Source organism: Phaethon aethereus, assembly GCF_964289735.1.
Source record: "Phaethon aethereus genome assembly, chromosome: Z".
Lineage (NCBI taxonomy): Eukaryota > Metazoa > Chordata > Aves > Phaethontiformes > Phaethontidae > Phaethon > Phaethon aethereus.
Window position 1 is genome coordinate 47,760,059 of NC_138577.1, and position 25,428 is coordinate 47,785,486.

General features: G+C 36.8%; 1 protein-coding gene across 1 annotated transcript in view; it reads right to left on the reverse strand.

Moving 5' to 3' along the window:
- Window positions 1-25,428, reverse strand: part of FANCC (FA complementation group C) — a gene marked incomplete at both ends in the record, with an annotated part of 68,189 nt that overhangs the window by 21,245 nt on the left and 21,516 nt on the right. Inside the window, 4 exons of the mRNA XM_082013377.1 lie at window positions 1,740-1,896; window positions 3,615-3,779; window positions 6,491-6,555; window positions 7,365-7,484. Of these exons, the coding sequence (XP_081869503.1) occupies window positions 1,740-1,896; window positions 3,615-3,779; window positions 6,491-6,555; window positions 7,365-7,484 (507 nt within the window). The remainder of the gene's footprint in view (window positions 1-1,739; window positions 1,897-3,614; window positions 3,780-6,490; window positions 6,556-7,364; window positions 7,485-25,428) is intronic.

Here is a 25,428-nt window from a genome sequence, read left to right on the forward strand (position 1 = left end):
TGAATTCTATATTTACCAACTAAAAATAAGAAGTGTCACTTAATTTTTTCTTGTGCCAAATGTATTTTTTACTTTGAAGCATACACTTGTTTTGAAAGCACAAACATATTTTACACAGGTTTAAAAAGTTCCTGAATTCGTCAACATTATGAATAAATCAGCGTGCACTGTTCAAAAAATTTTACCATAACAACACAGGTTTCAGAGACAGGCAATACTGAAGGAATTAACTGTAACTTGTCTGGAGTGTATTACAACAAGAAAAAAACCTTCTCATTCTCCCTCTCTATCCTTTTTCCTTTCTCCCTCGTTAATGCCTATTTGATTGGCACAGGTCCCAGTGAAAGGTAAGCGTGGATCCAGCTAGACTCAAAACCTGGGGACAAGGCACAGCAAGAGGGTGATGGACGGGCACGGGAACCAGAGCAGCCTCCAGCTCGGTATCCCATCAGGCAATACAAGAATCACTGTTATCATCCGCTCTCTTCTTTATGCCTCCATTCATTCATTCCACTCCTTGTCCACAGGATGTCCTCTCTAAACCAGTATTCAAAGCTGCCGCACTGATGAATTTTGTTAATATCTTATTTTGAAAGCACAAAGTCTTTGGAGCAGAGGCAAGTAAGGACAACCTAAGTGTGGTAGGATAGTAATGATCCGTTCTTTTCAGGGATCAGGATGTGAAGACAAGATAAAGATGAACATTGTTAACAAACAACAACTCAATAATTAAGCAAATATTTTATTACTTTTTATGTATAACCTAAATATTTTTGTTTTTTTTCCTAAGCCACATGTGGTAGCATATCCTATACTCAATTCACAGAGTACCTAATACAGAAAAATCAGGCACCGGCCTTGTATCTAGCCTTGTCTTCTGGAATATCTAGATCCCCAGGTGACATATGAAGTGCTGTTGATGCCAAGCATTTATGAGATTTGCAAGTATTAGAATGGATACCTAAAACAGAAGTTTGCAGATTCAATTAAAAAGGAAGAATATTTAAAGGTATTATTCTTTTCCTATCTAAAATATATACTCTGTAAGCAGTTTCACAGGCTGAAAATAAGATACCACATGCCATTTTCTGGTTCTATCCATTTTATGAAATATGTCATCTAAGTGCATAGCATACATGCTATTTCACACTGTAATTAATAGTTAAATTTACATTTAGTGTGGCAAACTAGCTCGTTATTTTGGAAAAGGTATTATGTCATGTTTTGTGATAGGAAAGATTTGTTGGTGGATTGTGTAAAACAGCATTTGAAAACAAACTGATTTGTTTAGCAAATGGTTTGTATTAAGAATTTTGTTCACGTTTGTAAACAAAAACAAGTAACTAAGCAGTCCATAATAAAATAATATGCAAGGAATTTCAATTGTTTAAATTGCTAACCTCCCGAGGGCACAGAGATTGAAGTAAAAACAGATTCAAATCCTCCCTGGCCAAAGTTTATAATTTTTTAAGACAGCAGCAGGTACTCAGCAGCCCCAGCAGTCAGATTCTCATCTCTTCATCCATTCTTCATCACTGGAATAAATCTTTTTTCTCTTCTACCAGTTCAGTGTAAAAACCGAAAATTTAGTGACATTTCTAAGCCTCAAGATCTACCTGCACATTAGCAAGTTATATGCCACATGACAGGCATTTCCCTCAAATATGCTGACATATTTGGAAACTGTCATTTCTGATGCATGAAAGAGCAGTAGTAAATGTACTACATGTTACACATACCAGTAGCGAGTCTTTTATGACCCAAGCCATTTCTTCCAGTGAATTCAACTGAATGGAAATCAGCTGGTCTAAAAGATATAATGTCGCTTTTTCCAGGCTTGGTAGGTGACGAAGCCAGAGGTTGAAGACAGCTGATTCAGGGAGGGAGATCTTCTTCCTGGTTTATAGAGAAAAATACTGTTTTCCCTGAGAAACCAGAAGTAAACACAAATATGTACCTTTTTAATATATTTTTTTTAAGTACATTGGGGAAAAAGAACAGACAAAGATCAACCTAAAGTTAGAGGCAGAAAATCTTCTTTACGGTGCTCTGTCCACTATCAAATAATAATGGCAAAGAATAATGGCAAAATCACCGTCATGTACAAATGAAACCTTACCACGTCTTTAAAAACTAGAAATTTGGTTATGACAGATCCCAGCAAATGGAAACAGAAAGTTTAAGTCTGGAGTTCCCTTCCTCTCTAGAGGAAGGTCCGACCCCACGCTTGCGCTCTTCCAAACCCAGACTGCTTCCTGCAGACCGAGCTGCTCAGAAAGTGTCGGCAGCTGACAGAGAAGCAGGAAGGTCCTTGATAATACTGCTGTGGGCTAAATCAAAGCATTACCTGTCTTTGCAGAGAAATAAGGAAAAAAAACCCAACCCACAACAAAAACGAGGTAGAGGTAGGTAAGTCTTGGTAAGTAACCAACACTGACTGGAGCATTTTAAAAGACAAATGGTTAAGAAGCTAATTATCTCCCCACCTAAAGCCTTCAACTATACTCAGCTCAGCTGAAGTACAGTGTTGTATCACTAGGAAATAAGAGGCACAGCTTATTTTGAGACAACACTGTAATGTGTGTGGACCAGCACAATTAAAAATATACTAAAGTAACCACCCAAGAAGGAGAGATACCACAGCACAAAGTAAAACATCCTGGAATGGTTTTGCAGCTACTATGATAGCTGCAAACTAAAAGGTTAAAAACAAAAAACTACATGCATAGCAATAAATACATGCCTATATATAACAATCTTCATTGACACATCTCAGAAATTACTATGTTGAGTACAGAGGAAGCAATTAAAACTTTAAAATTTTTCATTAAGATTAAAAAGGAGACAAATGGATAATTGTGTTCACAAAGGCCCTTTTCTACTATCAAAAAACCCCTATTGTTTATAATACAGCCTCTCAGCTACAACTTGAATAAAACTCTCAACCAAAAGTAGGCTGTGCTTTCCATGATGTCTTTCCTTCCCTGGCATAGCCAATTTTGCTGATGTTCACGTTCACTCTGCTGGTTTTTATCCATAGATGGATTTTACCAAAACAGTGGTTTTAGTGGTAGCAAAACAAGCAGTTATATTTCACAAATTGCTCTTACCAGACTCATTAAAAATAATCTGCTGAAAAACAGGAGAATTTAAAAACTCGAGAACTAATTTCACAGAAAAAAATAAGAGAAATACGGAACCACTCAAACATAAGGATCTATCTGATGCATGGAAAAATAAATATGGCTCTCAAAATGCCAAGTTAGGAATGTTGATACACTTATATGAAAGGTAAATAATGTTTCTGTGAAAAGTGATCATATCCTTCACAAAACTCCTAAAATCTATTGAAGGCTTTAACCTCCATTTTAAAGAAAAGGTGGGACAAAGCTACAATCAATATTTGAAACTGTTATGCCACAATTTGTAGATCAGCAATTTTAAATTCTGCTTTGTCCTACACCCTCAGCTCTGCTATTCAACTGCAAAGGAAATATTTTACTAGAATACAGATCTACAGTGCATTCAGCATACAAATTCAGAGAACAGACATTTAAGTGAATTAATAATCTTTGTAGAAAAAGAATAAAAATCATACAAACCATGTTACTTACTTTAAAAAAGCCTCATTCACAGCCTCTAGAAACTCTGAACTGAGAATTTCTTTTGATGCACCTCCATGGTAAAGAAGGAGAGTTTCCAGCAATGGTGTTAGATCAGGCAAAGTAATGAGAGGCACACAGGAAAGGGACACAGCATTCACATGACTGGCTGAAACTCTGAGGGGAAAAGTAAAAACAGTTCATATTTCAGAAAAGTCAAAACTTTAATTTCTAAACTGATAAGGTAAAAGAATATTAAATTAATTACAGAAGGTAACAGGCAAGAGATGCATACCCAACTGCAGAAAAATTGTTTCTTGGAATGACTGTTAACATGTTGTTACATATTGCCTGAAGAATCTTAAGGAGAAGTCAGATAAAAACTTTGATGTTTTAGTGCTCAAGGCAACCCATGGTATCAACCCAATTCTGAAATGCAGCCAGTCGTGTTCACTCAGTAATCGCACCCTTCCCAGCAGGAATGCTTGGTCTTTCCCAGGATCAGTGAAGCACAGGTAGGGAAGAGTACAGATTCACAGCCCCATGTAGGTTTGCTAGATCCTCACAAGAGACTCCCTGGCTGCTTTAAAGGTCGTCTGTTACTTCCTTGACTTCTCTCCTCTCAAGAGAGACAACTTCTATGAACGAAACAATACAAATCCTGCTGTCTTCAAATGCTTAGTTAAAAAATTTTTGTCTTACAGTTCTGCAGTTGAAGGAATATCAGATATTTCTCTTCCCAACAGTATCATTAGCTTTTCAGCTAAGTCTGCCTACTTTATAAAACATGGGTGTGTTTTTTCTGCATTGAACAAAACTTTGTGATGCTCCTCATTAGCTTTGTCCACAATTTCAGTACTAAAGTCAGCTCTAAATGAATTCAGCCCATTTAGTCTTCCTTACAGAAACACCTAGGTACAAGAAGGAAGGGAGAAAAATAGCCAAGCTAGTGGCTCATGATACAAGCAAAATACTTCAATCAGCCTCCTCTTTCCTGTAACTTTACAGGCTGTGTGGTGTTAAATAGGTCATAAAACTAATTTCATCGTGTCAGCAGCTTCGACTCTGACGACCAACAGAATATGCACACAAGAGTCATACATTGAAAAAAGAAGCCACAATTTGAGTATATAGTCTATATTAAAAATATCCACTCTTAATTTTGCTTTTGTTTTTTAGCCTGAATACACTTAATTTACATGGAACCAAAAGGCTCTACTGACATATTCAAATATGATAATTTTTAAAGTACTGATGAAAGACTATGATCTGCATTTCAAAGTCAGTGGAAAGGCACAAATTACACAATGAAAAGGCATGATCATGTCAAAAATATTGACAACAGTAGTATTAGGGAAACGTATTCTTTTATTAACAGTCACAGATTTTGGCTTAATTACCCAGATTTATGTTACGTGGATGAAGAATGTGATTATTCTCACAGACTACACCTAGACAGGTAGAAACAACACACACAATATTGCAAGGTGATTATTAGCATTTCCTGATAATCTGGATTGTCGATCTGGCCAGAGCACATCACAATTTCCTTCCCATCCACTTTCTCGGACTTTCATCCTTAGAAAACCAGGCCAAGGAAGCACTTAAAGGGTGGAAATACTATGTGCTTAGGTACATTTAAAATAGCTGTATACGAAACACACAGTATTGCCACAGCACTGTTTGGTATCAGATCAAGGAACTAATGGAAGAAAAATAAGAGGTTCTTTAAATAAGCATGGAGAAATTTTATCATTAATAACAAGTACAAAGTAACTACTATTCTGTCATATTAAACTATCACTTGCATAAATAGGGAATGAAATTCCTTTGGAAATATATTTTTGCTTTTTCTTATAGTATCTGCCAGTTAACTTCCGTCATAAGATGCATATAACAGCCAACATTAGGATTATGAAGTTCATAAAGTTCAACAAGGCCAAGTGCAAGGTCCTGCACCTGGGTTGGGGCAACCCCCAGTATCACCACAGGCTGGGGGATGAAGGGATGGAGACCAGCCCTGTCGAGAAGGACTTGGGGGTACTGGTGGGTGAAAAGCTGGACATGAGCCGGCAATGTGTGCTCGCAGCCCAGAAGGTCAACTGTATCCTGGGCTGCATCCAAAGCAGCGTGGCCAGCAGGTCGAGGGAGGTGATTCTGGCCCTCTGCTCTGCTCTGGTGAGACCCCACCTGGAGTCCTGTATCCAGCTCTGGAGCCCTCAGCACAGGAAAGACATGGGCCTATTGGAGCACATCTAGAGGAGGCCACAAAAATGATCAGAGGGCTGGATCACCTCTCCTGTGAGGACAGGCTGAGAGAGTTGGGGTGGTTTAGCCTGGAGAAGAGAAGGCTCCAGGGAGACCTTATTGCGGCTTTTCAACACATACATAAAGGGGGCTTACAAGAAAAACAGAGAGAGATTTTTTACCAGGGTCTCTAGCGACAGGACAAGGGGCAACAGTTTTAAACTGGGAGGGTAGATTTAGATTAGATATAAAGAAGAAATTCTTCATTATCAGGGTGATGAGACAGTGGAACAGGTTGTTCAGAGAAGTTGTGAATTCCCCTGGAAGTGTTCAAGGTCAGGTTTGATGAGGCTTTAAGTAAACTTGATCTAGTGAAAGATGACCCTGCCCACAGAATGGGGGTTGGACTACGTGATCTTTGAAGGTCCCTTCCCACCCAAACCATTCTATGACTCTCAGGTAAAATATAAACTCTTATGTGAAACACAACTTAATAAGCTTGTCCATACCTGAAATTATCTACATACGTATCCAAAGTTTTCTAACTGAAGTCTAAGTTGAGCAAGACTGTAAAAAGGTCCTTAGTGAACTGTAATGATCCAAACTAAAACATATTAAAATGATGTTTAGATAACACTTACCTCCCCTGAATGTTAAGTCCATTGAATTTATTTCCTCTGAGTTCTGTTACTAATGAAAAGACCATCTGTTAAATGAAATAAAATAAATAAATAAATTGATAAATAAATTACACATACTGCAAATGAGCAGACATTAGTTGCACGGTTCTCTGTGTGACTGACATACTGTGGAGGTTAATAACTTCCTCCGTTCACTCAGTTTGATTTTTTATTTTTTAAATTGTTGGTGCCAAGTTAAAGCTATCCAGATCACTGCATAAATTATGCTGCAAAACGTTTTTTGAACACGCATTATATACCTTCCACATTTGAAAACTAAGCAGCTATTTATTTTAGCTTTGCTTCCTGACGAGTTGAGACAAACTTTGAGAATGGCATTACTAATAATTTTTATATGCTTTATCTAGTCTAAGTCAATGTATTATGAAATATTATTCCCATTATTTTTATATATTAAATGTAAAAGACACTTTTCCTAAGAATTAGGGCTCATCTACCATTTTGAATGCAGTGCATACAGTCAAAGAAAAAATTCCAAAAGTTACATTCTAATACACAAAATAATATATACAATTTAAACTTCACTGGGAAGAAAAAAAAATATGATAGGACAGACTTTTTTTTGTTATACCACAATAGCAACAGGAATTTTGTTTTTATGAACATCTATTACAGTATAATCTGATTAAAAAATTTTCTTTTGTCCAGAGATCTCCCACTTCTTTTTTTCCCTTAATAGGCTGTAAAAGTAAGTGGGGTAAGAAAAGATAAACAAAGTTCAGTTCATGTTCCTTATAACAATGACAACTCCATGTATGTGCTTATAAATTGGTGATTTATTATTAAAAAAATCTCAGTTGCACAAAATACTTACATTTTTAACTAAGTGACAATAATAATCTGCTGACGTGTAGCCAAGAGTCGATATGAATGTACTGGTTTCAGCTTCATTACTTTCCCACTTTGAAGAAGAAAGAAGATGGCACAGCAAACTCTGTGAGAAATCAACAGAAGGGAAATAAACAAAAAGTATTAGGCTACAACATGCTGTGTGAAAAGAATTGACTGCTATTGAACCATTATCTGGGGTAAATCGGTTGTGGCGATTTTACACCATGTCATCGGCACAGAAGAGCAGGCAGCTCCCACCAACCATCAGGAAAATGCTGCCGCTGCCACAATCAAACGCAGGTTCACACACATCAGTACCGTGATCAAGAAGAGAAAGCAGGAAGTTAACATCTACTTTTCTGTACCACTCCTTCAAGAGGCCCAAGTATTTTGGATGGGATTGAGGGTCTGGCCTTATAATTTAATTTGCTTAACTTCCTCATTATCTTGAAAAGATAATGAAAAAATTTTAGTTTGACATTTACTTTTTTACTAATTTCACCGCAGAATGTTCTAAGTCACATTTAATAAAACCTTTTTAGTACATCACATAAAAATCAAAACAATCCTTTGATGATAGATTCAAACCAACGTCAGATTAACACTCGATACCCTGGTTCTGCAGGTGTGTACGGAGTACTCTGAACACAGTATGCTGGTGTCTGTTGTGTGAAATCTTGAGCAGGTTTTTGCATCCTGCTGTCATAACTGAGCAGAGGTAATTTTATACTGCTTAGCAAATGAGCTGCTCTGAATTTTTCACAGTTTCCTGTCCTCTATTACTACCTGCTGATATAACAACAGCTGCATTCCCTTTCCAGAGGTTAATTTTGGGGCTTTATATATCACTGACATTTAAAGTATGAAATAAATTACATTTCATATGGCAATAAGTATAAAACCTTTTGTAACAGAGGGTCAGGATTAGCAAACACTGGAAAAGACCTTAATTTTAAAAATACATAATTAGAAGGAAAGTCCAGACGAAAGCTCTGACTTCCATGGTCTTAGGGTGTTTCACTCTATGTATTCTTTTTAAAAAAGGGATCTGATGAAAGATTCCAGACTAAAAAAAAAAAAAAATCAGTTAGCTCTTTTTCTGCTTTCAGAAACCCAAACCGAATATTTATGCACGCTGTTGTTCAACATCCCTAAGCAACTGCTTCAGAAGTCCTGGAATTAGATGTATTCCATGTTTGATTAATGTGAGAGAGAAGATATAATCAGAAGCACACCAGAGGTCAAGGAAAATTCATTACTACCAAAATAAGTAACAAGCATTTGGGACACCTTAGTTACTGTACTGTCGTTCAGGATCATTTTACTACCTTGCAGACTTATGTTAAATGCCTAAATAGCCTTTTCTTGCTCGAAACTGCTGTTTTACCGCCATCTAGTGACGTCCCTAAAACCAAGGGGGAAGGAAAATGCTGCGGCAACACAAGAGTTTCACAGGAGTAATTTACATGTAACTTTTGCATTCTTAAGAAAAAGACATAAACAGGTGGATTTTCAAAATCTACAAGCACCTACATATAGTGCTATAATCTATTAAATCGTACAATCTCCGAACACTCCTTAATCAATTTATTAATATGGAAGCGTATCTATTTTATTGTCCTTTGCAACTACTGCTGAAGTTAAAATTTGTTTTCAGAACACCATCAAGGGTTCAGACAAATCGTTCCTACAGAAATAGGATCGTTTGCCAAGTAGAATGAGATAAGGGATCAGACTGCAAGTTGAAAAGAACATAAAGGAGGAGTTAGCAACAACAAGCCTAGGATGCCACTTCTGCTAGAGGTAAGGAGGAGGCTTGAAAAGTGTAAGGTTTGTTGGATTGCTCAGTGGAAGACTTGCAAAAAGCTTCACCAGTGAGAATAACAAAAATAAAAAGCTCTGAAAAGGATTTGACAGGTTGACATGGCAACTAATGAGAGACAACTGAGGGAGTAGCTTAAAAACCCTATATATTCACCTGTAACACTACAAAATACATTATCTAGTGAGTCTCTCTGTAACCAGAATTTCCCTAAGGATAAAACAAATCAAACACTCTTTATGTGAAGAGTCATTTCAAAACTACTTTCCCCCTACCCTTGGGTAAGTCATTCTTAACCAATTAATAGCGGAAAAGACAAGACAAAATTACTATACATCATCAGAGCCTGCATATGGCTCTCAACACTTTCCTGGGTTCTTATGTAGTTGTTTTGTTTTGTTTTTTGTTTGTTTGACTGATTTTTGGGGGTTTGTTTTGGGTTTTGTTTATTTGGTTGGTTGGGGTTTTGTATGTTTTTCCTTTTCTGGGCACACATCCATGCTAGGATTTTACAGAACACTTCAGTTATTTTTTTGGAACACACAAAACCTCTAAACAGCCAGAAGGGGGCCAGGAAAAAAAGGGTAAGGAGATGCTGTGGTCAAGATGAAAGGAGGTATTAGGTGTGTAAAAGAAAGTTATGTATTAAAGGTGAAAAACATTTAGAATTCAGCTTTATGTCTTAGATATCTCATTTTACAGATGCTATTGCCAGTGCAAAGCCTGAGACACACCTACATACAACAAAGAGAATAAATTTGGTAACAATATTTTAAAGCATTTATCTTTTAAGGTTTAAATGCTTTCTTTGGTCCAAAGCATGTCCAGAAAGTTCTCAGTCTCTCTAGAAAATGTAGTTCAGTTACCACACTGGTTATCAGTGATAATTCTTTTACTACTATATATTGCACTAGCAGGGAGCTGTCTAAAAGAAAAATAAATACTAACAATTCACTCTTACATTTGACAAATGGACTGTTAGAAGGCTAAGGAATTGGCTAGATGGCCAATGTCCAAGTGGAAAGCGGTAACGAGTGTTGTCCCTCAAGTGTCTGTACTGGGACCAATACTATTAAAGATCTTCGTCAATGGGATGGGATCGAGTAGGACAGTGGGATTGAGTGCACCCCTCAGCAAGTTTGCAGCTGACACGAAGCTACACAACGCAGTTGATGTGTTTGGGGGAAGGGACACCATCCAGAGGTACCTTGACAGGCTTGAGGAGTGGGCCTGTGCAAAGGTCATAAAGTTCAACAAAGCCAAGTGCAAGGTCCTGCAGCTGTATCAGGCCAATCCCCAACACCAATGCAGACTGGCACTGAAGGGATGGGGAGCAGCCCTACAGAGAAGGGATACTGGGGGATACTGGCAGATGAAAAATTGGACGTGAGCCAGCAACGTGCGTTTGCAGCCCAGAAAGCCAGAAACACTGGAACAGGTTGCCCAGAGAAGTTGTGTATGCCCCATCCTTAGAAGTGTTCAAGGTCGGGTTGGATGTGACTTGGAGCAACCTGATTTAGTGAAAGGTGCCCCTGCCCATGGCAGGAGGGTTGGACTAGATGATAGTTGAAGGTGTCTTCCAACCCAAACAATTGCATGATTCTATGATGTGTAAGGCATGCTGTTTCTTAAAAACAAGATGCTTTCGGCTGTTCTATCACATAATCCTCTCATAACAGTACACTTCTGTGTACTGTACACAAATGGTGTCGAAGGGATAGTATAATGGCCAGAAATAAAGCTTATATCTAATAAACTCCAACTAAAGACAATTATTTTTTTCATATGATTCTTCCAGCCACTTAGCAGGTAAATTGGATAAGGTAAACTCAGTAGTTGTGAGAAATCCAATTTTCCAGTTAGAACATGCAAAGATAAAACAAGCAAACTATTCCAAGAGATAAACTCTAGAGAGAAAAACTGAGAACAAAAAGATCATGAGGTAATTATTTTCTTATGATATTTGTCCATCATATTTCATCCTATACAACATTAACTTGATTATCAAAAATACAGTGTAAGCCAGGAATGGCTAATTTTTAACTAACCAGCAGTGAAAACTTCCGTTTTTATCTCAAGCCTCAAAGTTCGCAATGCTTAAATTCCAGTAATTCTCAAACCTAAAGGGACTGTATCAGTAGTTATTTCACATTACACTGCAGAACTTGTCTAGAACCAGCTCCAAGGGTGAGTGTAAAATGTTTTCTTATATTAAATTTCTCCTTTAACTTTTGAAATCAACTCTTTCAGAAAACAGTATAGCGAAATCTAGGAGGTTTCAGGAGGTTTTCTCAGAGGTTCTTATAGGATACTACAGAAATATTCAAAACTAGTAGTAGGTTCCATTATAGCTTTATGAAGACCCCACAAAGCATTTCAGAGAAGGGAAAACCATAATATTTTATATAGACACAGTGTGGATTCCTGGGGTCAGACAGATCCATAATTTGAGACTTACGACTTTTAAGGAATCATTTCAAACCCAGTAAAAGGTATTCAAGACCATGATGGGAAAGAAAAAATTGTCAATACTAAATGAACTCCTGTACTGATGATCTCAGTCATGAATCCTAGCTTACTCCAGCAAAATAGACAATTTGAGATCTACATCATTATCAGTTAATTCTGGCAGTAAAATAATAAACACTCACTGTCTAATCCCTTAATACCATATTCTACAAGCCAGAAAAAAATGGATGAGTCTGTGGCAGAAGTGCTGCATTCAGGAAAAATAACAAGGTGTCATGATTACGGAAAACAAACAGCAGTCAGGCATACTGTGATATCAGAGATTATTTCTTTCTTGATTTCCCTCACCATTGATTAAGTAGGAAGCAGGAAGGAGACCACCTTGGTTCTAGTTGCAAGAGAAAACACCCATCCCCATGACCTTGGATTAAAGTTCTCCAACATAATCCTTTTCATCTCGAAACTGAATTAATGAGTTTTCATAAAGCCCTCACAATGACCAACTTCCTCAAACAACCTTGCCCATGGCTTTATTTTATTGATGCAATTTGTACTGAGTAATATTCTAGCTAACTCAGTTTAACATCCGCTGCTGCACCAGGATTTCTAATATCTTTAACAGGCAGATAACCCTAGGAGCATTTGCATGAAGACATAAAATAATTTACTTCATCAGTGTAAACACAGCACTTCATATCTACCAGATTTTGCAGCAGAGGGAGGCCTGATTTAACATTTACTCCTCTGATTTATAGATTGGCTATAAGGCTGTCCCTTAATAATTCACTCAGGGAAAGTGGAGGGAATGAGAATAGACTTGAAACTGAAGACTTCTAAGAATACAAATGAGGAAAACAAGTCACTATGTTCCCTGATCTATAGAGGACTAAGCAACTGAAAAACATTTCCTACATATCTCTCTTCAAGTAAGCCAAGCCAATTCTTTTGATACTCCTCTTTAAGTAATGAAGGCTAATTTCCATGTGCTACAAAGGATTTGTTCATTTACTCCATGAAGTCTGTTCCTCAGAGACAACCACCTCTTGGAGCACATGTGGCTATGAAAGCCTGGAAATTATTTTCCTGGAGAAGAATTTGGCCCTCCACTGAGATAGGCAGCACCACACCAGGCAGACACCAAGCCAGCTATCTTCCTGCTTATGTCGATGGGGAAAAATATAGAAGCCTGAATTAAAGGCACAATTACCTCTGAAATTAGACATCAACACAGAAAATAGCACTTGATTTTTATTACAGGACCACATGACAAGTTTTATGCTAGTAACTATATTTGTGTAGCAACTGTCCTGGAATTTATGACACAGTTTCAAAGACATTCCAGGGGAACCAGATAAACCAATTTGTTCCTGGAAATTTCTCAACACACTCTCTCCAAAGTATTTATGATTCTGAATCTCCTCCGAAGCAGATGTGAAAATCAACAGGGGCAATATATTTTGGAGAGAGGAGATGGATGGTTTCACCGGGGTGAGCCATTCAAACCTGATACTAATTAGGATTTGCCAGTGACACTACTGGGCTCTTTTTGCCAATTTGGATGAGCTGGTCAAAGCGACAGGTAGAGCAGGAGGGAACAGAAGGATCTATCATTTATCTTAACGGACCTTCTTCTTTAGTATATTCTCCTTGAAACACAGAAAGCCATTATTTTTTGAGAAGAGATCACTAATGACATTTTGCTGAAAATTATGATCTATGTGAATTCGTTGGAATTTGTACAACACAGATACCCAAGGGTAAATCTCTGAAATCTGGTCAAGTAACAGGTTTATTTCTGACCTTTCCATCTGCTTCAACGGGAACCAGATTTCCTCAGCTCTGCTAAGAAAAAGCAGGTATAATAAGAAAAACTAAACCTTATTCAGAGGAAGCGTTAGAAGTAAGTGCTATTTCCTCTTTGCATTTTATCAGATTTTGGAATGAGTATTTCTTGTATGGCAATGATTTCAAGAGTCTGTACATCAATTTTCTTCTTAGGTGTTCCCTGTACAGTCAGATGGCCTATTGCTTTCAACACAGGTCTAAAAGACAAAAGATAAAATTCTTTTCCAACCTGGCTTTCAAAATACTTCAAAACTGTGTAATCAATTACAACATTGATGATAAATTAGATAGTATGATTTCCAGTCATTATTAAAACAAATGAAAATGCTATACAGAAGGTACTATTTCTTTCTTTAAATAGGCAGGATTCTAACATCCCAAATTACTTCCTAAATTATTTAAACAGAGTCCTGGGGAAGCAAGGTATACACATTGCTCTGATTTATTTAAATGTAAATTAATTTGTTTGTTTGCTAGCTTTCAGCAGCTCAGTCCAAACCAAATTCCTCTGGATATTTTTTATCAATATTTTCTTAAAACTCCTACCTGAAGGCTTAGCAGTTTTATTGCGTCCCATACCTTGTAGATTAAATGATCGACAACAAAACACAAACAGGTCTGGTTTTTTTAGAACCTTTTTACTATGAAATAAACAGCCCGTTCTGGAGAATCTTAGTGGCTAAGTCTGTAAATGACAAGGCAACATGCTCATTCAGAGACTGTCTCAACACCAACTGTTTATGAAACCAATTCTGTGAGTAGGATACTGACATAACACAATTCATATTATTTCCACACACTTATCCAATCATAACAAAGTCTGTGACATTTAATTTTGCTTACAAGACCTCTTGCTCACTTGCTCCTTAGTTCCAGGAAAAGACAGAAAATTAGTTTTCCACAAACTAAAACAAAAAAAAAAAAAAAAAAAAAAGGCAGTAAAACATAAAACAGATTTAAACAGATTTAGCTTTCAAAGTACTGCTTTACTCTAAACAATTTTGTTTTCTCAATATTTTATAAAATTCTCAGTGTATGAATTAGGGGAAATTATATGGCATATGTTTGTTAACAACTTAAATATTATCAGTATGTGAGTGTATTTTATAAGCTAGTAAAAAAATTCTTTAACTACTTACCATCTATAACCCAATCAAAATCTCAAATTTATACTTTAAAATTGTTTAAAACACATTTCAAATAGACAAAACGTTATACTATGCACACACATATATTTCAATGATTAGCTAACCTACACAACCCCCCACTTTACCAAATTAAGTCTATTGCAGTAACCACTCAGAGGTTTTCTGCAAAGAAATCACTTCAAGTTTCAACTTAACTTTAAGAAAGCTTAGAATATTCTTCAGTAATTTACTGGATCTTCAGTAATTTACTGGATCAGGGCCAAAGTGCCTAAGTATAGGGTGGGGAGGGGTTTTCCTCCCACATTTCTTTCTGACATTTACTGTCAGGAAGTTTTTTCTGTTTTAGCACAGTTTATGGATACACATTCTTCACATTTATGGGATGGTTTTCATTAGCTAAATTCTATACCAGCATACTAAATAAAATTGTTGGCCACAAGTACATGTTTAGGATTTATTGGAGCTTCTCATTTTTCTCCTTATTCATTTGGAATGACAATCTGACATCTGCCCACATCTAAATCTCCATTGATAACCATGAAAGACTAGTAAACAAATTATTCTGCTAAACACTCCTACAGACAGGGGTCTTGCCATTTAAGCATGTAATCAAGTTACAGAAAATCTGTAGATAAATTACTAGATTGAGTTAATATTACTTTAGAGTTGAAAAAAAAAAATCCAGGAATAATATTATTCTTTCACAAAATTAATGTTGCCAGATGCACAGACTTCATTGCTTTTCACATATTCCCAGACAGGAAAACATATATTCTATGAAGTTCTCCACACCATACATGATGCAACAGAGCCTTTCACCCTATTCTGTCCTTGAAGCTTGTAAGCAGGCTCTTCAGTCAGTGTTTGCAGTAAACCTGCTCAAGTGCTCTTATATTAGGCCTATTTTGTTAACTTTGCTTCCACAACTGCAATTGCAATTTGCTTTTTAACAGAAGTAATAATGTCAAAAATACACAAAAGGACCATGAAAACCTGCTAGAAAAACTTAACTGAAAAAAACTCAAAAACCCGTTCAGATATGTTTTTTATTTAGAAATTAATGTATACTATGAATTGTGTTACCCTTGGTGCTACACGTAGCTTATTAAAAAGACAAGGCTCATATTCAACCCCTATTTCTTAAAATGTAAGAAAAATGTTACATATTTCCATACAACTCAAAATGAACCTGATCCTAATTTCCAAATGATATGCAGCAAGGAAAATTATGGGAAGGCAGAGGGAGGCGGGGGAAGCTGCACTTTTGTTCCCTCACCAATTCAAGCTCAGTTAACTTCTGTGAAACTAGTATAGGAAAAACATGTTGCACTACTACTGTGGCTAAGACCACACAACTTTGTAATGGACGAGTTCCAAAACCTAAGCTCCATCTGCAAATCACTAACAAAACCCTTGGAAATCATAAGAAAGAAGCTAAAGAATTGTGGGGCTGGCAAGCTTTGACTCTACTCTTGGCCTCAGACAGGAAAAGCAGTTTCAAATCTCCTTCGCTTTTCTCTCTCTTTAAGAAACATGCACCTAGAGAGTGCTATTACTTTTTGTATTAAAAAAGGGGAGACTTGTTGCCGAAATAAAACACATATTTACACTAACTTACAAAAGGAAATTCAATAGCTTTACCAGAGTCAACCATAAATTTTCTTTTTTTTAAAGACCTCTGGTTTAACTAGCCAGAGATTTACAATTAATTTCCCTCTTCCTTCCACAATTTTCAAAAGCCAAAATGCAAGCTTCCCACAGAATTCCTGAAATCCATGAAAAAATTATGTGGAAAAGAGTGATGAATAAATTTAAGTCTAGAAAGAGTGGATGCATCATAAAATTGTTTCACTGCTAGTTTAAATCTGTCAGTTCAGTAATTTCTAGAAAAAAGATAACCCCAAATTTAAGCTTTTTTCAATAAATGTACATGCCCAATGTCAGATTTTTATACTTCCAATAGGTAGGTGCAAATACCCGGAGATCACCTAACCTAGGAAATATTCAGGAAAAATTACTTTTAATCACTTGGGTTTGGATTTCGTAAGTATCAAGCTGTTAAAAATTTAAGGAGAGAAAAAATTCACCGACTTTTTTAGCAAAAGAGTACAAAATACATCTATAATGGCAATGCAACAACTACTGGTCACTAATTATATTAGGTTGAGCAAAAATATCTAATGCCAGTAGAATTTCTTCAAATAGAGACCTCTCTTTGTCAGTAACAAATCATTATTCTTTACTAGAGACACCTGGCACTGCTAAAGTGCTCTGAGAAATGTCAGCTGGCTAGCAAATTGTGACACTTGTTGCTAAAGCTCAAGTAGCCTTGCAGGAAAGCAGAATCCCTAGTTTCTCATTTGTTCTTTGAAACACGTAGCTTTTGTTTATTTTGGCCCAAAAGCCAAGAAATTATTTATATTCATGTTAGCTTGGCGTTGTTAAAGAATTATCTATCCAAAAAAGAAGAGAGGTTTGTTTTCCCCCAGCCCATTCATATTACCACACTATTTTTAACCAGAGGAATATGGTAGAACTTGCAAATTTGCAAACATTGCAAATTCTCTTACATCCTACCAATGCAATTATCTATAGGTCCAAAAAGATCCAGATCTTTTGGATCCAAAAAGATCTAGAAGGTCCAAATCAGCTTGGCAAATTGATTCACAAAGGGATTAGTGAGCAGGCTAATAATTTAGATGTATAATCTTCAATAGGTTAGAAACAACCAAGAACTCCTTCCATTTGACTTTCCAAAAACTGAAAGAACAACAACAAAATACTGTCAGTGAACTCAGTAAAACTTTGGGACAGTAAGTATCAGACATTGATTATCTGCTGTCTATGAAAACCTATCTTCATTCTTGTTCTCTCACTACATTAAAAAGAGCCAGCCCCTATCTCTTCTTGTATGAATATCTCTTAACATTTTCAATCACCCTCCTGTCCTTTGTGAATAAAATTATTTTAGAATACAGTCTATTATTGAATTGAATATTCTTGAATATATACTATCACTGTATCAACTACTTGCTCATCTTCGATTCACGGGTCAATTCCAGTTTTCACTGCAATCTTTCCCTTCCCTGAAGTGACCCACTCTAACCATACCTAAGAATCTTGCTTTTTAACCTGCTAGAGGCAGAAATGTTTATTAGCCAGTTTAAGATACGTCAAATCTTAAGCGAGTGCTGCTGGGAGAAGTGGGTCTCCCCAGGTGTGTACCCAGCGCAGTCACACACACTTCAGCAGCTGGTGCAGCTGAACAAAAATGTTAAACAATGGTTCTGAAATCACTCCACCTCTGGCCCATGTATTTCGTGTACGCACAGGACGTACACCTCAGGGACAGGAATAAAGAGGGCCAGCAGCTCTGAGGAGCCCATTTCACTTTCCAGGTTGATTCCTGTGACACAAACAAATCGCATGAAGGACTGAGAAAAGTGCCTTTATCACTCATTACTCCCTCAGCACACATTGCAAAACAAGCAGACTTAGTTCTCAAAACTGCATTTTAAACAGTAATTTAAAAGTTGAAAGGTCTCATATCACATTAGGAGTTCATTAAGTCATTGGGCTCTAATTCATGATGTCAGATCTTAAAAGTGTGCATATATCTCATTTAACAGTCTTTTGCTTTCAGTTTTGATGCAAAGGAAAACTGATTTTCAACTGTCAGTTACCCAGGGAAAGTTTAGATGTTCCTTTCAAGCTCATTTACATACTTAATTCCACATATGCTTAAATAAAATGTAAAAAGTCATCTATCAAAATGTATACTTTAATGCTTGTTATATAACAGAATTACAGTATCTGTCCTCAACTGTAGCTGATTTACATACTCCAAAAAGTCCTCTAAATGCTGTGTAAGTATTTGCAGGACACTAAGTTTAGCCATTTAAATCTATTTCATGAAACTCAAGATTCCAGATGAGTATATATCAAACATTAAGGAGGTGAAATCAGCTTTCAAAGCAGTAAACTGGCTGCCAGGAAAAAAAAAAAAAAAAAAAATTCCTCTTCATTTTGGTTGGAGGAAAAGTGCTCTGCTAATGTCTAGAGTGATGGTCAAATATTTTAGATAAACAGTAAAACAACACTGGGCATTGAAGCAAAAAAAATTAGGAGAATGAAAACAACAAAGATGAAAGGCTTTTAAAAAAGGATTAGACATTATACAGCACATAATGTAAGTGCCGTGGTTTCTTCTTATTGCCAAAAAACAACAAAACATTCAGGTTTTAAAGTAACATATATTTAAAAAGAAAAAAGTCAAACAAACAACTTTTTGAAGAGTCTATATATATATTACATTATATACTATTTACTTCAAGCAGAACTGATTTGGTAGGAAGCATGACCTGTATGGTTACGGCTGACAGAAGCAAGCAGCCAAGAGGAGGGACGAAGGGAAGCTATACTTTCTCAAAATTAAAAACCCCTAAAAGTCTGTGGAATGCTGTTTACTTCAGCTCTGTTTTACAACCACTGCTGCATGGAGAAGGGATTGACTGAAATGTCTGCAGCCCGTGGCCACCCACACTATGGGAAGCACTATGATTAAAGAGAGTGCTGCGTTTTTCTATCTGCCAGCAAAGTCTGCTCCATGCTGTAATTATTATACTTGCAGTCTTCTTATAATCTATTGCATCTGTTGCGGCAAGTCCCCTTACATTGCCCAACAAGAAAACCATTGAACATGAATAGCAAGTTATTTTTAATGTGCACAAATGGCTTGAAAACTGGACACTTTAAATACTTCTCTTTTTAAGTTTATGAAAATATTTTGCCTTATAGTATAGCCAGTGCCACAGTGAAAGCAGATCTACCCCTGAAACATTCACTTTAACCTACTTACTGAAAGATACAGCCTGACACACCACCCTTTCACCCCACATCTTTATCATGAGCTAAGTCGTTGCTTTAGATCTTTAAAGCACAAAAATTATGTGAATTGTGGATCAAACGTGTATCTAGAGAGCACTAAAATATTACAATTCCATCTGTCACTTCATTAAGTGATTACACACATTGAACATATCCGATGACCCTATGGTTTAAACATATTACAACATCTCTCTTTCTCTTTAAGACTGTTGAATATTACATAGTAACAGTAACTTTGAAAACAATAAAATAAGCCCTCAACATCAAAATAAGTAGCAGTTTAATTTTAGCAGAAAATTTTATCTCAAATTCTGACCTCTGCAATAAGTAATAAAAAAGTTCAAAACTTATATTCCATGCATTTTCCTGATATTGTTTGGTGTTTTGTAACACAAATTAAGCAGTACAGCGCTGTTGTTGGAAGCACTACACATAGCTGTTATTGCACTCTTCCCTAACAAATTTATGAGGCAGTCTGTACCATTTCAACAATTTTGCCAGGAGCTGCCAGTGCAGTTGGCGGCTGTGAAAAGCACGGATTGTCTACTGGCTATAAATATGAAGTGTTACACTAACCAGTGTGCCACTGCGTAGCAAAGGAGGGAAGAAGGATGTACCAAAAGCAAGCCTGAATGAAAAAAAAAAAAAAAAAAAAAATCAAGGACTTGGTAAAAGCCCATTCGTCTCCACCCACTCCAGACCACTTCCTGAGGAAATGTCTTTAGACCCTCTTTGATATAAACTTTTGATTAGAGGCAAGAGCAAATTCCACATACAGTGATTGACGAAAACTGCCACAAAGGCTCCTGAAAGACCAGGAAAATATACAGAAAAATTAATAGGAAAAGCATAAACAAGATACATACTTTAATCACCATCAGATGTCTTTCATCTGAAGGAATACACAACCGTCTTTGCAGTGATCAAAGTTCCTGATTATTATTTGCACAGGTTAGAGGAGGAATGACAACTCCTCTTTTCCAAACATACCAAAAAAGCCATAAGATCCCTAAAACCACAAGAGTGAGTCTCAGAAAGTGATTAAGTAACTTTGAACTACTTTGGCCTCCAGGAGACTTAACATTTTCCATTTCTCTCTTGGACACATGCCCCCTGGAACACAGACCTCTCTCTTCCCACAACTGCTAGGGAAAACCAGATCCCCTGGTACACACCTCCACTTACCTCTTAAACTGGCATTCCCTTCTAATTTTTTTGTATTTTCCCTATGATAAAATATTACAGTGATACTATTATAAAGATAAGAAATATTTCAAAACAACTAGTTATTTATCTTAGTCTGAATATTATTAAAATTAGTGTTCTGCCTTTAGAAGGGGGGAACAACAAAAACCAAGTTTCAAATGTTGTATTTATAATAAAACCATGCTAAAATCTATGCTCTACAACATAGATTCTTTCTCCGCTACCTTTCTCAATAATAAATAGCAGGTGAAGTATGTTCATAATTCTAACTCAAATATCTCAGTTCAGTTCTTAATCTCCCTTTTTCAAAACTGTCTAGATAAGAAGGAAAAAACGTGTTTCTCAGTATGACCTCTAGCAATTCATAAGCCTTTTAACAGACGCATTACCCATATGTGTCATTAATATAGTATTCTTATCTCGTGGAGACATAATTTATTGTAAATCCAACATTATTTTTATATTTTTCTCCATTAAATGGTCTTGGGGCCCATTTGCTCCTGTGGAATGACAAATGACAAAGGACCTAGGCTCTTCCTAACTTGTTAAAGCAAACTGAAGGACAGAACTTGAGGTTCACTAATTTGCACACTAAATATCTTCTTCGTGTTACCCTAAATTCCCATCTTCTAGAAAAATGTGAGCTTGTAGATTTGCTTTTATAAAGACAAGAGAATACACACACAAAAAAAAAAGGTGAAAAGCTTTTTACATTATATTTGGATTATTCTTAACATATCATGTTCTTTCCTAACAACATTTTCTGAGGTGTTCTTGCAAATACTTAGTCATGTAGATCTCCTACTAAGGTCCATAGTTATTTCTTCAACCTCGGAAATGTAGATTTGGCCTTAGATCAACCATCTGACAGGTTGTGCATGTAAATAAAAAAAGTATGTAGCAAATTTTATTAAAAGACAACAGTATATTGGCCACAAAATCAAATCAATACTCTTCACCTAAGAATACGCTATTATAAATCCAACGTACAACCTACATCTTCATGTGTAAATTAATGCATCTGTATTGAAGTTGGTAATTTTAGAGAATGAAGAGATGGAACACTGTCTCCTTCAATCACAATGATCCAGTTTATGTTCAACCAAGCTTATAAGCAACACTGGTAAAAATAAGCCAAAAAATATTCTTTTAGGATAGTCACAGTCTCCATTAATGCAATTCCTTTACTTCCAAGAAACACAGAATACCATGCAGTTGCAGTTCTTTGAGATGTGCTGTCATGCAGACATCTATTCCATCAAAAGGGCACTCGAGGAAAAGGAAATGTTTTGCAAAAAGAGCGTATTGCAACCTGCCCTACCTTGTGGTAGATTTGTGACCTCAAGACGGTGGTATACACCCTAATAGATTAAATTCCTACTAGAAAGAAGTTGGTAAGGAAGTTAGTAAATGTTTAACAGACAACAGCTCTACCTGAAGAGGAAAATCTTCTCTCACTTTTGAGTGCTTACCTGTATTCAAATTCATACTACGAGAAACTTCAGCCTAGTACAGGATCTTGGAGTTGTCCTAGAGAAAGACATTCTGCCAAGGATGGTATTGTTTCTCGAAGCCTCCAAGATGACCTATCATTTGGTGAAGGTATAAACAAAACTTCAAGTAATCATCCCACGCATACTGGAACAAGGCCCAACTTGTGGTGGAGTGTGCCCGGATCCCTTGAATACATTTGCACTCCTACAGTACTGATTCAAAGAAATTCAAACTTAAGAAATTTAAACTCAATAACATCAAAGTGTTATTAAGCAGACATCTTTATTGCAGTGCTGGACGCATGGGGGATATCTCCTCCTAGCATGCGTGCGCTGAAACAAAAGTTCATCCTTTATATATCCAAAAGACATGAATATTCACACATTTTCCAAGAAATCACCACCTCCTTGCTTATCTACTACATTTACGTAATGCTGGCATTGCAAAACTACACTACGCATGCGCGGGGGTCTCAGGTGGTCGTCGGTGGTCGTTTGGGGAGCTAGACCCCTACTCCTTTTTCCCTTTTATGGTCACGGGTCTCTTGAGGATAATTTCTTCTCCTTGAATGTTCACCCCTTCCATTGTTCAGCCAAGCGGTTCCTTCTTATCGTCCTTGTTAGAGCATTCCTGCCAGTCTGTCTCCATGCTCAAGGTTAAGATATCTTCTCTGTTCTCTTTAATCTCTCAGTCTTTGCTCTTAACTCTTCTCTGTTTTAATTTTCATGAGGCCTGCTTTCCTTGTGATTAACAGTTTACATAGTTACAATGTTAGCACTGAGGCAAATACAGCCTAAGGACTGTGAGAATAGGCCGTTAAACATAATCACATGGTTATTAGGCTAAAGAATTCTATACTAAAGTCAAACTAATCATCTAATCAGTAACCTTCCACATATTAAGAAATTTGCAAAACTTACAGCTGATTAGTGACACATGCTAAAACCTTATAATTGCTTTAGATCCTTGTTTCAGTATATTCTAACAGATCTCACCATCTTTATGGCTATTTTCTTCATCTAAGCACTGTGCCATGTTTATTTCAGCAACCAAAAGAAAACAAGTGGGGAGGATAAGAGAAGTGTTTCTTTTTTAAAAAACCTAAATGTGAAGAAATATTAAACATGAGTTTGGAGAAGAAAACAGCCAAGTGAACCTGAGCAAATTTACAAACAGGAACTACAGCTGGGCCCAAAGAGACCAAAGATATGTAAACACCAACCAACCACTGATCCTGGAGAAAGAGAGGTGCATGGCGTAAAAGGTATATCAGTCTCTGACCTGCAGATGAGGACAGGAACAGTAAAAAAAGATGTGGACAAGTTCTGGGCAAAAGGATCTCTTATTCATTACTGAGGCAAAATGATTCACCTCAGAAAATCCAGATCCTGAGTCTCCAGCTCAAAATCTTGTATCATAAATATACCTTCAGAAAATCAAGGAGAAATGACAGACAAGTGGGTTTGATGATTCACAGCATGATCTACTGCCCAGCTCAGAGAAGATCATGTTTTATCATTTTTTTTTACTTAGGCAGAATACTTAAAAATGTTACTCACTATCATCTGGTTAGGATGATCAGCAGACAGGAATTACGAACAGCCCTGAACTCTTGACTGGTAATATGCAAACTTCTCTTGCCAGAAGAACAAAAACTTTAAAACTGTTCACTGACCATGAAATTGTCTTCCTGCCCAAAACTAGGTCACTATAACAATCATCCAGGCTGAAGCGCCAAAAGTGAAACAGGCTCCCTTGGCAGTTGTTAAAGGACTCGCCATCACAGGAGAGGGGATATTCCTGGATGCAGAAAAGCTTGAGTGGATTAGATATTGAGTAACCAGTTGTTCATTTGAACACTAAAGGACCCCTTGTGTGATGTCTTGTATAAGAAGTAAAGGCATTTGACTCAAACTTTAGGTGAGATTCTAGTATGACAGTAAAAGGTTAAGTCCTTCTTAGCAGGAAAGTACTCATGAAAGAACTACGTTAATGGAAACCAAGTAAATCCTAAAGTTCCCCTATTACTTCAACTGAATGTATCAAAGCAGAATGTATTTTTCATTGTTTACCTGAAGAACCATGATGATCAAAATGTATGACGTGTATGTGAACCTGAGCTGCTGAGGTACTCTCATATAGCAAGTTGTCTTGATGGAAGAGAATAAACCTCCTGACATACCCACTGATAGGAGAAAGACTTTCACAAAAACCGCTGGTGCTAAAGAAAGCCAAACATCTGATCATAGGCATGAACTATTATGAAGCACTGGTACCTGCAGCAAGAGAGTGTTCATAAGGGAATTTGAGATTAGCCTTTGAAATTCTGTGTGGCAGAAAAAACTGCCACATTACAAAATGTATTAGTCAACCTTTCTCCTACTGATTGTAGCAGCCTGTAATGACCACAAATTACCTCACTAATCAGATGGAATCAAGCCATCTAGAGTCCCTTTGTGGACCTCTTACTTACCAATTAGACCAAGTACAGAATGCTTGGACGAAGAACATTCTCTGAGGTTTAGCCTTTGAGGGATTTGGAAAGTATCTGGATTTGGAAAGATACTTCGCTGTCACACACTTTCCACACCACAAGATGCTCCTTTCATCTACCAGAATACTTCCAGTTCCAGCAAGCTTATAGTAAATCACAACGTCCCAGCATCAATTTATTCTCGATCTCTAACGAATGGACTCACCTTTGTGTTTCAAACACGAAATCAAAAACCTTTGCTTTGGCCATCTGGGAGAAACACACTGTGACCCTTGGGCAGAAGAAGTTCACATGTAATAATCTGTCCCTCTTCCCCACTAAAAGTCCTTTCTATCGCCATCTGTAGAGCTGTTCTCACCGTGCACAGATTGTCTGGTTACCTCGCATATGAAAGTGGCAACTTAAAGATATAGGAAAATTAGCTTAGCTGCCTAAGCCTTCTAGGGAATTTTCATGCAAAGTTCTAGAAACTGTATTCTTATGTCTCCTAATTCACATCTGCAGAAGCCTCACATTGTATCACTCAAAAATAATTCAAAGCACAAGTAAGATTGAAAGAAATCTCAATCAGAAAACAAAGCAAAAAAAAAATTCACTAGTGTGGCATACCTCAAAAACAGCCTACTTAATAGTGGCCTACTAATATACTATACAGAAGAGTAACTCAAGCGCTATACATATA